Source organism: Mobula birostris, chromosome 4 (assembly GCF_030028105.1).
Source record: "Mobula birostris isolate sMobBir1 chromosome 4, sMobBir1.hap1, whole genome shotgun sequence".
NCBI lineage: Eukaryota > Metazoa > Chordata > Chondrichthyes > Myliobatiformes > Myliobatidae > Mobula > Mobula birostris.
Genome location: NC_092373.1, coordinates 85,583,422 through 85,595,983, shown reverse-complemented (window position 1 = coordinate 85,595,983; position 12,562 = coordinate 85,583,422). Strand labels below are relative to the sequence as shown.

General features: G+C 44.1%; 1 protein-coding gene across 3 annotated transcripts in view; it reads left to right on the top strand.

Moving 5' to 3' along the window:
- The window catches only part of kif1aa (kinesin family member 1Aa), a 503,440-nt gene that overhangs the window by 114,324 nt on the left and 376,554 nt on the right, over positions 1–12,562 (top strand). For all 3 annotated transcript variants that reach the window (XM_072255712.1, XM_072255711.1, XM_072255713.1), the window contains exons 5-11: positions 594–772; positions 2,323–2,434; positions 3,968–4,045; positions 8,585–8,650; positions 9,341–9,358; positions 10,908–10,983; positions 11,775–11,853. In XM_072255712.1, coding sequence (XP_072111813.1) covers positions 594–772; positions 2,323–2,434; positions 3,968–4,045; positions 8,585–8,650; positions 9,341–9,358; positions 10,908–10,983; positions 11,775–11,853 — 608 coding nt within the window. The remainder of the gene's footprint in view (positions 1–593; positions 773–2,322; positions 2,435–3,967; positions 4,046–8,584; positions 8,651–9,340; positions 9,359–10,907; positions 10,984–11,774; positions 11,854–12,562) is intronic.

The window sequence follows — 12,562 nt, the reverse complement described above, 5'->3', positions numbered from 1 at the left end:
GTGTCTGTGCAGTATTTGATCCCATATCCTTGAAAGTAGCAAGATGTTGATGAGGAAGAGGAGGGACCAGCTATAAATAAATGGAAGATTGAAAAGAGAGTTTACATTTAAAATTAGTCTTACATGGTTGGACTTTCTCGAATGTGGCCAGCACCACCACCGCTGCAGCTCAGGTGGGTTACGTTATCTTGTGCATGTCATCTCATCGTGTCTGTCCCCCGTATCTGTACAACAGTTTGGACAACCTCAGACTGCCAGTCCAGGCCAATGGTGTGACAGCTGACTTAGTCCATTAGGTAGGTTAAAAGGTGCAGGTCAGTCACCGAGCTCTGACTTTTCACCCCTGAAGCAGGACACTTCAGGTTGATGTAGACATCCCCAGCAGATGGGCTACTCTAGCCTGAGGCAAATGAAGAGACAACAAAAGCCTCTTAAAGTTGTACTGAGGAATTTTCCAAGCAGTTGGCCTCAGTGTGTTGTGGATAGATAGATTTGCTCACGGGGCTTGAGTAGAGAGGCTTTTATTTTACTGACCACCATAGGATCTGGGGTCTCGTCATTTTTTCTAACGTTGCTCTTGTGCTGTCTCCCAGGTCAGTTATATGGAGATTTACTGTGAGCGTGTGCGAGACTTACTGAACCCTAAAACCAAAGGAAACCTTCGCGTTCGAGAGCATCCAATTCTCGGCCCTTATGTGGAGGATCTTTCTAAACTTGCTGTGACCTCCTACAATGACATTTCAGACCTCATGGACTCAGGCAACAAAGCCAGGTAGGAAAAACTAGTTGGCTCTGTGAGGTCACAGAGTGTCCTACCTCAGTGAATCGCTGAACAAGCCACATGCCCTTCATCAGTCCTTGGTCTTCACTGCCACCACCCCACCCCCCACCGTCACCTCATTTTGGACGCTGTCTCTCCTTTACACTCTGTCCTGATACAGGGTCTTGATCCAAAACATCGACAATCCCTTTGACTCTACAGATGCTGCCTGACCTGACCTGCTGAGTTCTTCCAGTAGCTAGTTTTTTTTTGTTCCAGATTCCACATGCATAGAGTCCGGGAGCTGGTAGGGAGGGTAAATTATAGCAATAAAAAATGAGGAAATAGGATTGTCCTGTGAGCTGATATAGATTCAATGGGCTGAATGGCCTCCTTTCATGTTTTAAGGAAGTAGTGATGAAGAACTTTGAGAAATAAAGGTCCAGACATACCTGTTCACTCAGGTATGCTACACTTAACACTTGTCACCTGTAATCCATGTCACAAACCTCTACATTTGAAGGAATCTATGGTGACTACTTGTACTGAGTCTCAATGAAATAGTGTATTTCTAAATTGAGCTGGAGAGAGATGGTGGGTGACAACAGTTATAGATAGAACAGTATTTAATCAAACCTTCTGGTTAACAGAGGGAGAACCACTGTGCCCACAGGGAGAGGAGAGAGCTTGGGGCAAATTAAATGTAATCTGTCATGAAGTTAGTGGGATGTGAAATTATAGAGGATTTGGACAGGAAGCTGATGGTATTCCACCAGTCTTTCACAGGTGGCTAAGGTCAAAATGAAGACTGGTGAGACCCTCCTTTTCTGATGATGTCCCTATTGTCTCCGTACATTTCTTCAACACTCTCTCTCTCTGTCACGAACTGATGATGTCTCTCTCTGCTTTCACTAGCTGTAAGCCCTTGGTCCTGCTTTGTGCAGCCATCTTATTACCTCCAGTTACTAGTGAAGCATGGGGTCTCCCTCAATATTATTTGTTAAAGATTGTTAGCTCTGTTGTCTTTCACAGAATATTTAGCTCTAGTTATCAATTAGAGTTAATTATTATTCCAAGTAAGCCACTGTCCCATTGACTGGTCTTCTGCCCTCTTAAGCTAGTACCTCAGACTTAACTAAAAGTATTAACAAAAGCTAGTGCTATTTTCAGTGTTAACAAGTGCTTTGTCATCACTGACTAGTGCCCCTTATATTACTTTTGGTTTCTTCCATTATTGACTAGTGCCCTGCTATCACTGACTACTACCTATGCTATCATTGACTGACTAGTGCTCTGCCATCACTAACTAGAACCCCTGATATCATTGACTACTGCTCCTCCTATGAATGACTAGAGTCTTGCTCTCATCGACCACTGCCCTGCTATCTTTGACCATAGCTGCTCCATCATTAAACTCGTTTTTCTGCTACTATTGAAGAGTGCCTACTACCATTATCTAATAACTCAGCATCATTGACTTTGCCATGCCCCTGTTGGTAAGATGTTCAGCTGGAAGTGAATGTGCAAAGGAAGTGTTCACTGATTCTTTCCTGTCTCACCAGGACTGTGGCTGCCACAAACATGAATGAGACCAGCAGCCGATCTCACGCTGTGTTCAATATCATCTTCACGCAGAAAACACTTGACTCCAGTGTAGACTCCACCTCTGAGAAGGTAAAGGAAGGGAGCAGCCTGGTTTCCTAATTCCACTTGCAGCCTGCCTGAGGATTGTATGGTGCAGAGGTGGGAACAGCTTCTGTGTGATTTCACTCAGAGCGGATGTAGTCTTCACTCTTTGAAAGAGATATGACCTTTATTTAAAGCTGAATTTAAAATCAGCTCAGAGGTTGGATGAATGTTACAGATGTTCCCAATAATATGGCGGGGAGGGGAGGGGAGGGGATTGGAGGATCCAGGGTTTCATTCCTAGAAACCAATCTGAACCGTGTTTTTCCATAATGTGAAGCTGCATTAGAATGCAAGTTGAAATCAAATATTTTTATTTATTTACTTTCTTTCAGCACATAAATTTTGTAAGAGTGATTTTTATTTATTATTCCAGATTTCTTGGAAATGATTTGATTTCAGTTATGGTGAACCTCCGCTAACTGGAAAGCTATAATGAGGATGACCTTACTGATAACTTGGTTCGGTTTGATCCTGTTAAACAGCAACCTGTAATGGTGATCTATAGAGCTTCAGTGCTTCACTTATAACAGAGAAGACTGCGTAAGGAAACTTCACACACAGAAAGTTGCACAAGGTTCAGTGAGAGGAAGGTTGGGCAGAGTACCTGCTGTTTCCAGTTTACTCACCAGAGGGCGCTGTAGGCTAGACCAGGATGAAGCTGTCGCACTCGGATTGGGAGGCCACAGGCATGAATAAATGTTGGGTCATTGATGCTTTTTCCATAGAGGTGGGGGAGATTACAATGGAAATTCCCAAATTTCTGAGATAGCACCACAGGAAGAAAATCAGTGGGTGGCAAATTTTGAAATAACAAAGGTGTGTTGGTTCAGAGTTCCCACTAGAAGAGAGGGAGAAAGAAGCATTGTTCATTGTCTATCCTTAAAAACCATTGAGAAAAAGCTTATCATAGAAAGTTAATAAACATCACAGTGACAGTAAAATTTAAGAAGTGTGAGCTACTGTGCTGATTATGTTCAGTGCCTAATATTAATACAGATAGTATTAAAGTCAGCATTAAACACCCTTCCTGTTACTTACCATTTATATTTCACATTCTACCCATTAAATACTCTGGACATTGTACACCCAAGCTTGATACCTGAGCTAACTGCTCCATATTCTTTTTGAATATAAAGTGCACGCAGTTTACATCCAGCACGATGGGTGTACCTTTGTCGTATGGCATTCTGCATTACCCATTCGCTTTAATTATAGATCCTGCACCTTACACTCCCTGCTCGAATTCTCTCAACATGCAGATTATGTAGTTTCTCTCCTGAACTGTTGGGTTTATTTCTAAGGCATCCTTTGTTGTTCGGGGCCTTTGATGCACAGAACACTCCCCTGTTTACAAGTGGCCTTGGTTAATGTATTGATGCAGAATTTGAATGGGTGGTCTATTTAAATCACATAATGCCACAGCGTTCCAATGAATTAGTAATTGCTGAGCACTCAAAAGGAGTAATTCTGACTTTAATTGAATGACTTGTTTGTTTCTAACATCCTTTTATTCTGTAGGTGAGTAAAATCAGTTTGGTTGATCTTGCTGGAAGTGAACGGGCAGATTCCACAGGAGCAAAGGGAACACGGTTAAAGGTGAGGATCTGCTTTATCGACCCTCTGTCCATCTATTTAACTCAGACATGAACCTCACTACCCACACACATATCTTTCTACCTACATGTCCATTAAACGTGGAGGTAAGTGCTTCATGATAAACTCATGCTCCAAAATGGTGCTCCAGTGTGGTGTTTTAGTCAAACTTGTGTTCCCCTGACCTTGAGCACTGAACGGTCAAATGTCATCTGTCCTACTTAGAGAGTTTTCCTCCACAATCCTGACCGCAGTTTACATGCCACCAGCAGCCGACTGTAATCAAGCATTTGAGATACTGCATGCTGTTGTCTCCAAACAAGAAACAGTCCTTCCCAACACATTTCAAATCATATTCGGGGACTTCAATCAAGCTCATTTGAAGAAATACCTTCCCAATTATCATCAGCGTAAAACCTGTAGCACCAAAAGTCCCAACACACTGAACCTAATATATAAGATAAGGAATGCCTACTGTCCATGCCCAGACAACATTTCGATAAATCTGATCACTTGGCTGTCCTTCTCCTAATTGCATGCAGGCAGAGGCTTAAAGAGCAAAGCTTCAGAGATTAGGACAACAAGGATGTAGCTGCAGGAGGCAGAGGAGTGGCTGTGGGATTGTTTCTACTTGGTGACTGGGCTGTGTTCAAGGACTTACCTGTGGATCTAGATAAATACATCATGGGTTGCATGGACTTTATTAAAACAGTTGTAGAGGAGTGTGTCCCCACAAAATCATTCAGAATCTTCCCCAACCAGAAGCCCTGGATGGAGCCTGAGATCTGCAATCTACCGAGGGCTAGGATCTACCAAGGGCCAGGATCTGCTGAGGGCCAGGATCTACTGACAGCCAGGATCTATCGAGGGCCGGGATCTACCTAGGGCTGGGATCTACCGAGGGCCAGGATCTACCGAGAGCCGGGATCTACTGAGGGCCAGGTCAGAGGCATTCAAGTCCAATGATCAAGAAAGTTACAAGAGGTCCGGGTATAATCTCCGGAGAGCCATCTCACAGGCAAAGTGGGAAACTTGAATTACTCGTGGCAGGGCTTACCTGCCTCTTATCAAGTAAAATCAAGGGCATCCTGATGACCTTACAACAGGGCTGCGCTTACAGATGAGCCCAATGCCTTCTATGCTGGCTTTGACTGGCAAAGCATGGAGGAACCATCACAAACTATAACCTCTGACGTACAAGCAGCCTTCAGGAGGGTGAACACATGAAAGCATCTGGCCCAGACCTGGTACCTGGCCAGCTACCAAAGACTTGTGCTGATCAATTTACTGGACTGTTCACTGAGATCATTAAACTCTCACTTCAGCAGTCTGAGATACCCATCTGCTTCAAGCAGACTTCAAGAAGAAGGTGATAACCTGCCTCAATGACTATCGTCCAGTAGCACTTACATTCACAGTAATAAAGTGTTTGAGAGGTTGATGATGAAACATATCAACTCCTGCCTGAGAAGTGATTTGGATTTTCCTACCAGAGCAACAAGTCCACAGCAGATGCCATTTCATTGGCTGTTCACTCAACCCTGGAACATCTGGACAGCAGAGGTACATATATCAGGATGCTCTTTATTGACTACGGCTTGACATTTAATACCAACTTTCCCTCAAAACTTATCAATAAGCTTCAAGACCTTGGCCTCAATAACTCCATGTGCAATTGGATCCTTGATTTCCAATTTGCAGACCCCAGTCAGTTTGGATTGGCAACAATATCTTCTCCACGATCTTCATCAGCACAGGTGCACCACAAGGCACCTCAGACCCTCTTCTACTCACTTCACACTTATGACTGTGTGGCTAAGCACAGCTCCAATACCATATTTAAGTTTGCTGATGACACCACTGTCGTAGGCTGAATCAAAGGTGGTAATGAATCAGCATATAGGAGGGAGATTAAAAATCCGTCTCATTGGTGCCACAATAACAACCTACTACTCAATGTCAGCAAGATTATTGACTTCCGGAGGAGGAAAGCAGAGGTCCATGAGCTAGTCCTCATCGGAGGATCAGAGTTGGAGAGGGTCAGCAACTTTAAATTCCTTGGTATTATCATTTTGGAGGATCTGAACTGGGCCCAGCATGTAAGTGCAATTATGAAGAAAGCATTGCAGTGCCTTTACTTCTTTACTAGTTTGTGAAGATTCCGCATGACATTTAAAACTTTGACAAACTTCTATAGATGTGTGGTGGAGAGTATATTGACTGGTTGCATCACAGCCTGGTATGGAAACACCAATGCCCTTGAATGGAAAATCCTCCAAAAAGTAGTTGTATGACCCAGTCCATCATGGGTAAATCCCTCCCCACCATTGACCTCAACTACACAAAGCATTGTTGCAGGAAAGCAGCGTCCATCATCAGAGACTCCCACAATCCAGGTTTTGCTCTCTTCTCACTGCTACCATCAGGAAGAAGGTACAGGAGCCCCAGGACTTTCACCGCCAGGTTCAGGAACAGTTATTACCCCTCAATCGTCAGGTTCTTGGCCTATCATTGAAATGTTGCCACAACCTATGGCTTCACTTTCAAGGACTCTTCATCTCATGTTCTCAATATTTATTGCTTATTTATTTATTATTATTATTATTTATTTCTTTTTGTAATCGCAGAGTTTATTCTCTGTTGCATTCTGGTTGAACGCCCAAGTTGGTGTGGTCTTTCGTTGATTTTATTATGGTTATTATTCTATTATGGATTTTTTGAGTGGCTGCATCAGAGTGACTTATACGTACTTTGATAATAATTTCCTTTGAACTTTGAAACTTTCTGTGCACTCCCATCTTTTCATGCACTGAGTTACATCTATCCTGCCCTCTGTTGTTCACCATCAATTATGTATTGAGACTTCCCTCCACAGAACTTTTTGGAACATGTGTTTATTTGTCCAGCCATCTCTTTGTGCAGTTACCTGATTCACCCATTGATTCATTGTCTGATCTACCTGCCAATCAGTTGTCTGTCCATCTGATCAGTCATCCATCAACTCACCTTGTTGTACATGCCAGTAGGTGGTATGTTGTGGTGGGAGGATGAACACCATCTGTCTTCCCAGCAGTAGTACACCGACAGTGTTGTAAATGATTCATCAGGATTACCCCATTCCAATTTGTGTTTGCACTTGCCCAATCTTAAATTATCTGCTGCAGATAATTTGATGGACTTGCAGAAGATATCCCTTATTCTGTCTGGTCATATAGCAAAGCATAATTTTATTTGGTCCTGATACATGGTTTCAAACTGAAACATTATCAGTGCCTTAGATCAGGGGTTCCCAAGCTCTTGAATGCCATGGACCAATACCATTAAGCAAGGGGTCCCTGGATCCTAGGTCGGGAACTCCTGCCATAGATGATGCTCCATAGGTTAAGTTCATCCAGCAGATTGTCTGTTGCTTCAGATTCCATCATCTGTAGCCTCTTGTGTCCCAGTTGTTCAAATCAAATCTAATCACGTTTAATTGTAATTCAAACCGTACTTGGATATAGCCAAACAAGGCATAGTTCCTCTGGGGCCAAGGTGCAAAAACGTACACGTGCGTTCAAAATAATGAGAGAGAGGAAGAAAGAGAGCATAGTCACCCAAGAAAACACATTTTTAGTCCAAGGCCCGAAGCGCCAACTTCCGCATATTGCTGGTTCCTGGCAATCCAGTCTGTAATTCAACCAATCCAACACTGGAGGGCAGCACTGACAGGAGAAGTTACTCCAACCAAGCATGAACGCCATACTATACTGCCTCCTGCACCTCATTCTCACCCAGACTGCATCTGCGGGCAAGCCCACGGCTTGAGGCCTAGTCCTCATAATGCCTCCTGCCCAATGCTAAACAAGGGGAACGGGCCTGTGGCAGTCAATGTCCAACAGGGTTTTGCAACCGCAAAAGAAACGTCCAAGACAGTCACGGTTTCTCTGCACGCTGCCTTCATGCACCAACTTTGGTGCCTTTGAGTGGCAGGCAGCAGCATGATCTCCACCCAGGTCAGCTCTTCCAAACCCAATCCACCTTCTCCCGCGGTCTGGCGGCCTGACCTTGCCCCCAGGGCTTGGTGGCCCGACTCTCCAATCCCAGCCCCGTGGCCCAACTGCCCAACTCTCCCATCGCGGCCTGACAGCCAGCCTTCCCTTCTCTGAATCGTCAGCTGGCTCCTACAACACCCTGCTGTACTCATAGTTATTGGAGTCGAGCATAGCATTACAATAAAAACCACATTTAACAAAGAAAAAAAGCAGCTTTGCTTGGCTATGGAGAGGCTGCTACATCTACACATGCCGCCATCTTAATGGAATCAGTTTTATCTCCTGGTCTTTGGATTCCAGAAAGCATTTTTCTAAAATGTCCAATTAAGCAGGTAGTTTATGAAATATTCTTTGATAGAATTGAACAATGTGTCAGGAATGCAGTGGCCCATTTGTATCCAACGGATATGCCTTTATTATGTTTAATACAAAGCTCAATGTGTTGCTGCCTCTATTTGTTCAGCTTCTGCTTGCTCCATTTAATAGTTCATTTCCTTGTGTGTTTTAGGAAGGAGCAAATATAAATAAGTCCTTGACAACTCTCGGCAAAGTCATCTCAGCATTGGCAGAGGTGGTGAGTGCGCTTGTTGCTTTTATTGGGGCCCTTGATGACGGTGATGTTTGATGAATGCGCTGGTGTCCACTGATGTTCACGCAGGAATCTTGGAGCCAGAGCTGACCTAGCACTGACCTTTCCCAGCCAGAACTGAGTGCAAAATCAGTACAACCAGAGCATAGTGTAGGATTTAATTCAGTGTGCTCAAACTCTTTATCTGAAGACCTGTGCCTGACCAGGTCATTGAGACAAAAAGGAGCCCTTCAAGCACATGAGATGCTGAACAAAGCTGGTCAGTCATGTCAAAGGTATAAATTATGAAGAAAGAAAGGCCCCTTTAAAGGTATTTTATATGGCTCCAAATAGGAAAAAAAAGCAACTCCAGAGAAGTGCAGGTCCAAGATGAAGACAAAGGTAAATGTTTTCAAAAAAGTTTAGGATTGATTCAAATATTCTTTCATCTCCTTAAAAGTAGTCTGAGTGGATAGATTCCCTGAAAGAATCTTAATTATGAGACTGCTCCTGTAAAAGGGGTCATATTGATTGAGGTCAGTCATCATTGTTGTCCTGATAGTCATGACAGTTGCTTAATGACAAGTTCCTTGCTAATTTATATGAAGCTGACAATGAAATAGGAAAAGAACAGCACTGATGTGTCAACTGTCTCTAGCCCTTTCAATAAACTTGCTTTTTTTTAATTTATTACAGGATTCTGGATCAAACAAGGTATGAATAACCCCCAGTTTCTTGACAGTCCTGACAACAGAGCTTAACTTGTTGTACCTCAATGACAAGACGAAGTTCAGGCTTGGCCGTGACCTCTGCAGTGCAATAGCCTCTTCACCTTGCTGCTGGTGCTCAGGCAGGAAGTCACAATTTTGTCCAAAATGGCAGCTCATGCCAGCGGAGCTGACCCCTACCAGGCTCAGATGTGGCAAGGATGTAGTCTGTCAGCGGATCAGGGAGTTCCCACTGTCACTCAGATTGCGCTGAGAGCCATGGGTGCCACAGGGGCACACATCATTAAACTACTCTACTCTACAATATTATGGGCATACATTCCACACCCTACTCTACGTCATTAAACATTCTAGAATGAGAGTAGACAGCCAATACCTGCTGCTCCATAAGAAGATAGAAATTTACACCACAGGATCAAGCCCTTTAACCTACATGTGCTGAACCTGTTGCCAAATTAAACTAATCCCATCTGCCTGGACAGGATTCATGTCCCTCCACTCCCTGCCTATTCAACTGGCTACCAAAATGTCACCCTCACACCTTCTTCACCCCTGCCCCCCTTCCCCCACCCCACCCATCCAAGCACCTGTCACTGTGGGTGGCCTGATAGCACAGTAGTTAGCAGAACGCTCCACAGTGCAGGGGACCCGGGTTCCATTCTCATCGCTGCCTGTAAGGAGTTTCCACCGGGTGCTCCAGCTTCCTCCCACAGTCCAAAGACATTCCGCTTGGTAAGTTAATTGGTGATTGTAAATTGTCCCGTGATTAGCAAGAACTAGATTGGAGAATTGCTGGGCGGCGTGGTTCAGAGGACCTATTCTGCACTGCATCTCAATAAATAATAAATAAAAATACTTGCCTCTCACATCTCCTTTAAATTTTGCCCCTGCTGTCTCACAGCAATGCCCCCTAGGATTTGTTATTTCCAGTGTGGGTGCAGGCACGGCTCAGGGTTCAAGCGTGACTCCACGTGCTGTGATACAGTCCAAACGTGGGATGCTGCTGTATGGTCAGCTTTATGTTTGCAGCTCCAACTGTTAGTCTGTTCTGCAGTATCTCTGCACCCTGTACTTCCCTACACTCGCCTGTAGCCTTCTATCCCAGGTTGGAGATAAATCAGAAAATGCTTCAAATGCTCAAAAGACCAGGCTGCATCTGCGTGCCAGGTGCTGGCTCTGACAAATTCCTTATCAAACGCAAGGAAGAAAACAGAAGCTAAGTTGGCTGAGTATTTCTGATATTTTCAGTGACATGAAGGGTTGCTCAGAAAGAAGGTGCTCAGCCAGGGATATTGTTCTCATCCTGTGTGTTCTGGGGAGCTGGACAAGCTCTGGGTAGAGCCAGCCTGCTAATACTCTTCATTGGATGGAGTACTGCTGGAACAGTATTCTGGCAGAGGCACAGCCCTAAGGACACCAATGAAACTAATTTCACAGGATGACTGATGTTTACTCCAATTCAGTTCTGCACCTGATCTGAAATTGTGAGTGTGCTCCGTTAATGAAATGTCTTTGTTGTGTTCCACATTGAGCAGAACAAGAAAAAGAAGAAAACAGATTTCATCCCGTACAGAGACTCTGTGCTGACATGGCTGTTACGAGAGAACCTTGGTGAGTGTACCACTGTTTACAGATGCAGCTAACAGAGCAGCGTTTCCTCTGTCATTATGTGTCAGCATGGGCTATCATTTATTAAACTTAGAAAGAGCTACAGAAGGACTCTGGATATTGCCATAAATTTCTCAGTGTTCTTCGATCCTGAGAACCAAACTTGCATTTGAATAGAGACCGCCATAGTCCCAGGATATCTCAAAAGTATTTCACAACAAATGAATTTTGCAGTGTGGTCATTGCTTTTTTACAGGAAAATCTGCAGTTAGGTGTTGTTTAATAATTAAGTAAGGGAACAATATTGACTAGGAGAGCAGAGAGAAGTGTTGTGTATTTTAGCAGGTGTTGTGGGGATCTCGGGCTGAGAGAGCGGGGGAGAGACCCAGTTTAATGATGTATCTGAAAGGCACCTCACTCCACCAATAGCACCACAATGGTGTTGCAGTGAGATTTTGTGATCCCACTAGCCTCTGGCTCTAAACAAGTGAACCAAGCTTGACATAGGTTTCCTTTTGCTTCACGTGGTGCCCCCGTCAGCCTGCTGTCCTGGAGGTCCACTGGGGGAAGGGGGTAGTGACTGAGTTGTTTGGAATGGACAATTTAGGTGGAATCATTCACCCAAGGGAGAAATGGCAAATGCTGGAAAGACATAGCTTTGGGTGAGATTGGGGAAAGTTTAAAAGGGGTGTGCGGGGAAAGTCAGTGCTAGTTGCCTGTTCTGTGAAGGGGTGAGAAGGAAGTTTCTGGAATGGGGCACTGACCTATAACCTAAACACGTTGCTTCTCTGCAGGGGGCAACTCTCGGACTGCCATGGTGGCTGCACTTAGCCCTGCGGACATCAACTATGACGAGACACTCAGCACCCTGAGGTAAGCAACAGATGTATGAGCAGTACACTGGATGAAGGGCGCCATTGGAAAGTGCCAAGTTTTAATGAAGTGGGACTAGGGTTTAGAATGGGAGGGGCTGAATAAGTTTTTGGGGCTGAGGATGAGACTGGGTAAGGAGAAGGGAAGGGGCTGGTCATTTGGTTGGGGAAAATGTGTCTAGGAAGCATGGGGTGAAGTTTTGATAGTACCAGTGGATTCTAGTTAATTAGGCCATCGGGGCAGTCTATTATTTGGAACAACTCTTAAAGACAAAAAATATACCAAGAAAATATCCCAGCTTCCCTTTGTTTAACTGGGACGCTAGGCAGCTAGGCAGGAGACTGTTCCTGAACAGTTTCCAACTAGGGTTAGTCGTGTGCACATGTAGCTGTTAGAAACTACACTGTGCGTAGAGTGATCAGTTTTTAAATAGTTAGTTGTGTGCACTTACGTTCAAAAAGCAGTGATTTTTGTCACTGAAGTTGGCGAGACATGTGCAGTAAGACAATTCAGAACTGTTTTGTTCACCATGGTTTCAAGCATTCAGGCTTGGAGATACCAGAAACGGCTGGGAACGGAAATAAAACAATTTCACCGCTTCAACAAGTTAGTAATCACAACGATTTTGAAGGTATCAGCAATCATTTTGATTGTTACAATGAAAATGAAGATTTGGAGGATGCAATTGTCTGAAGCATTGTATGAAGGT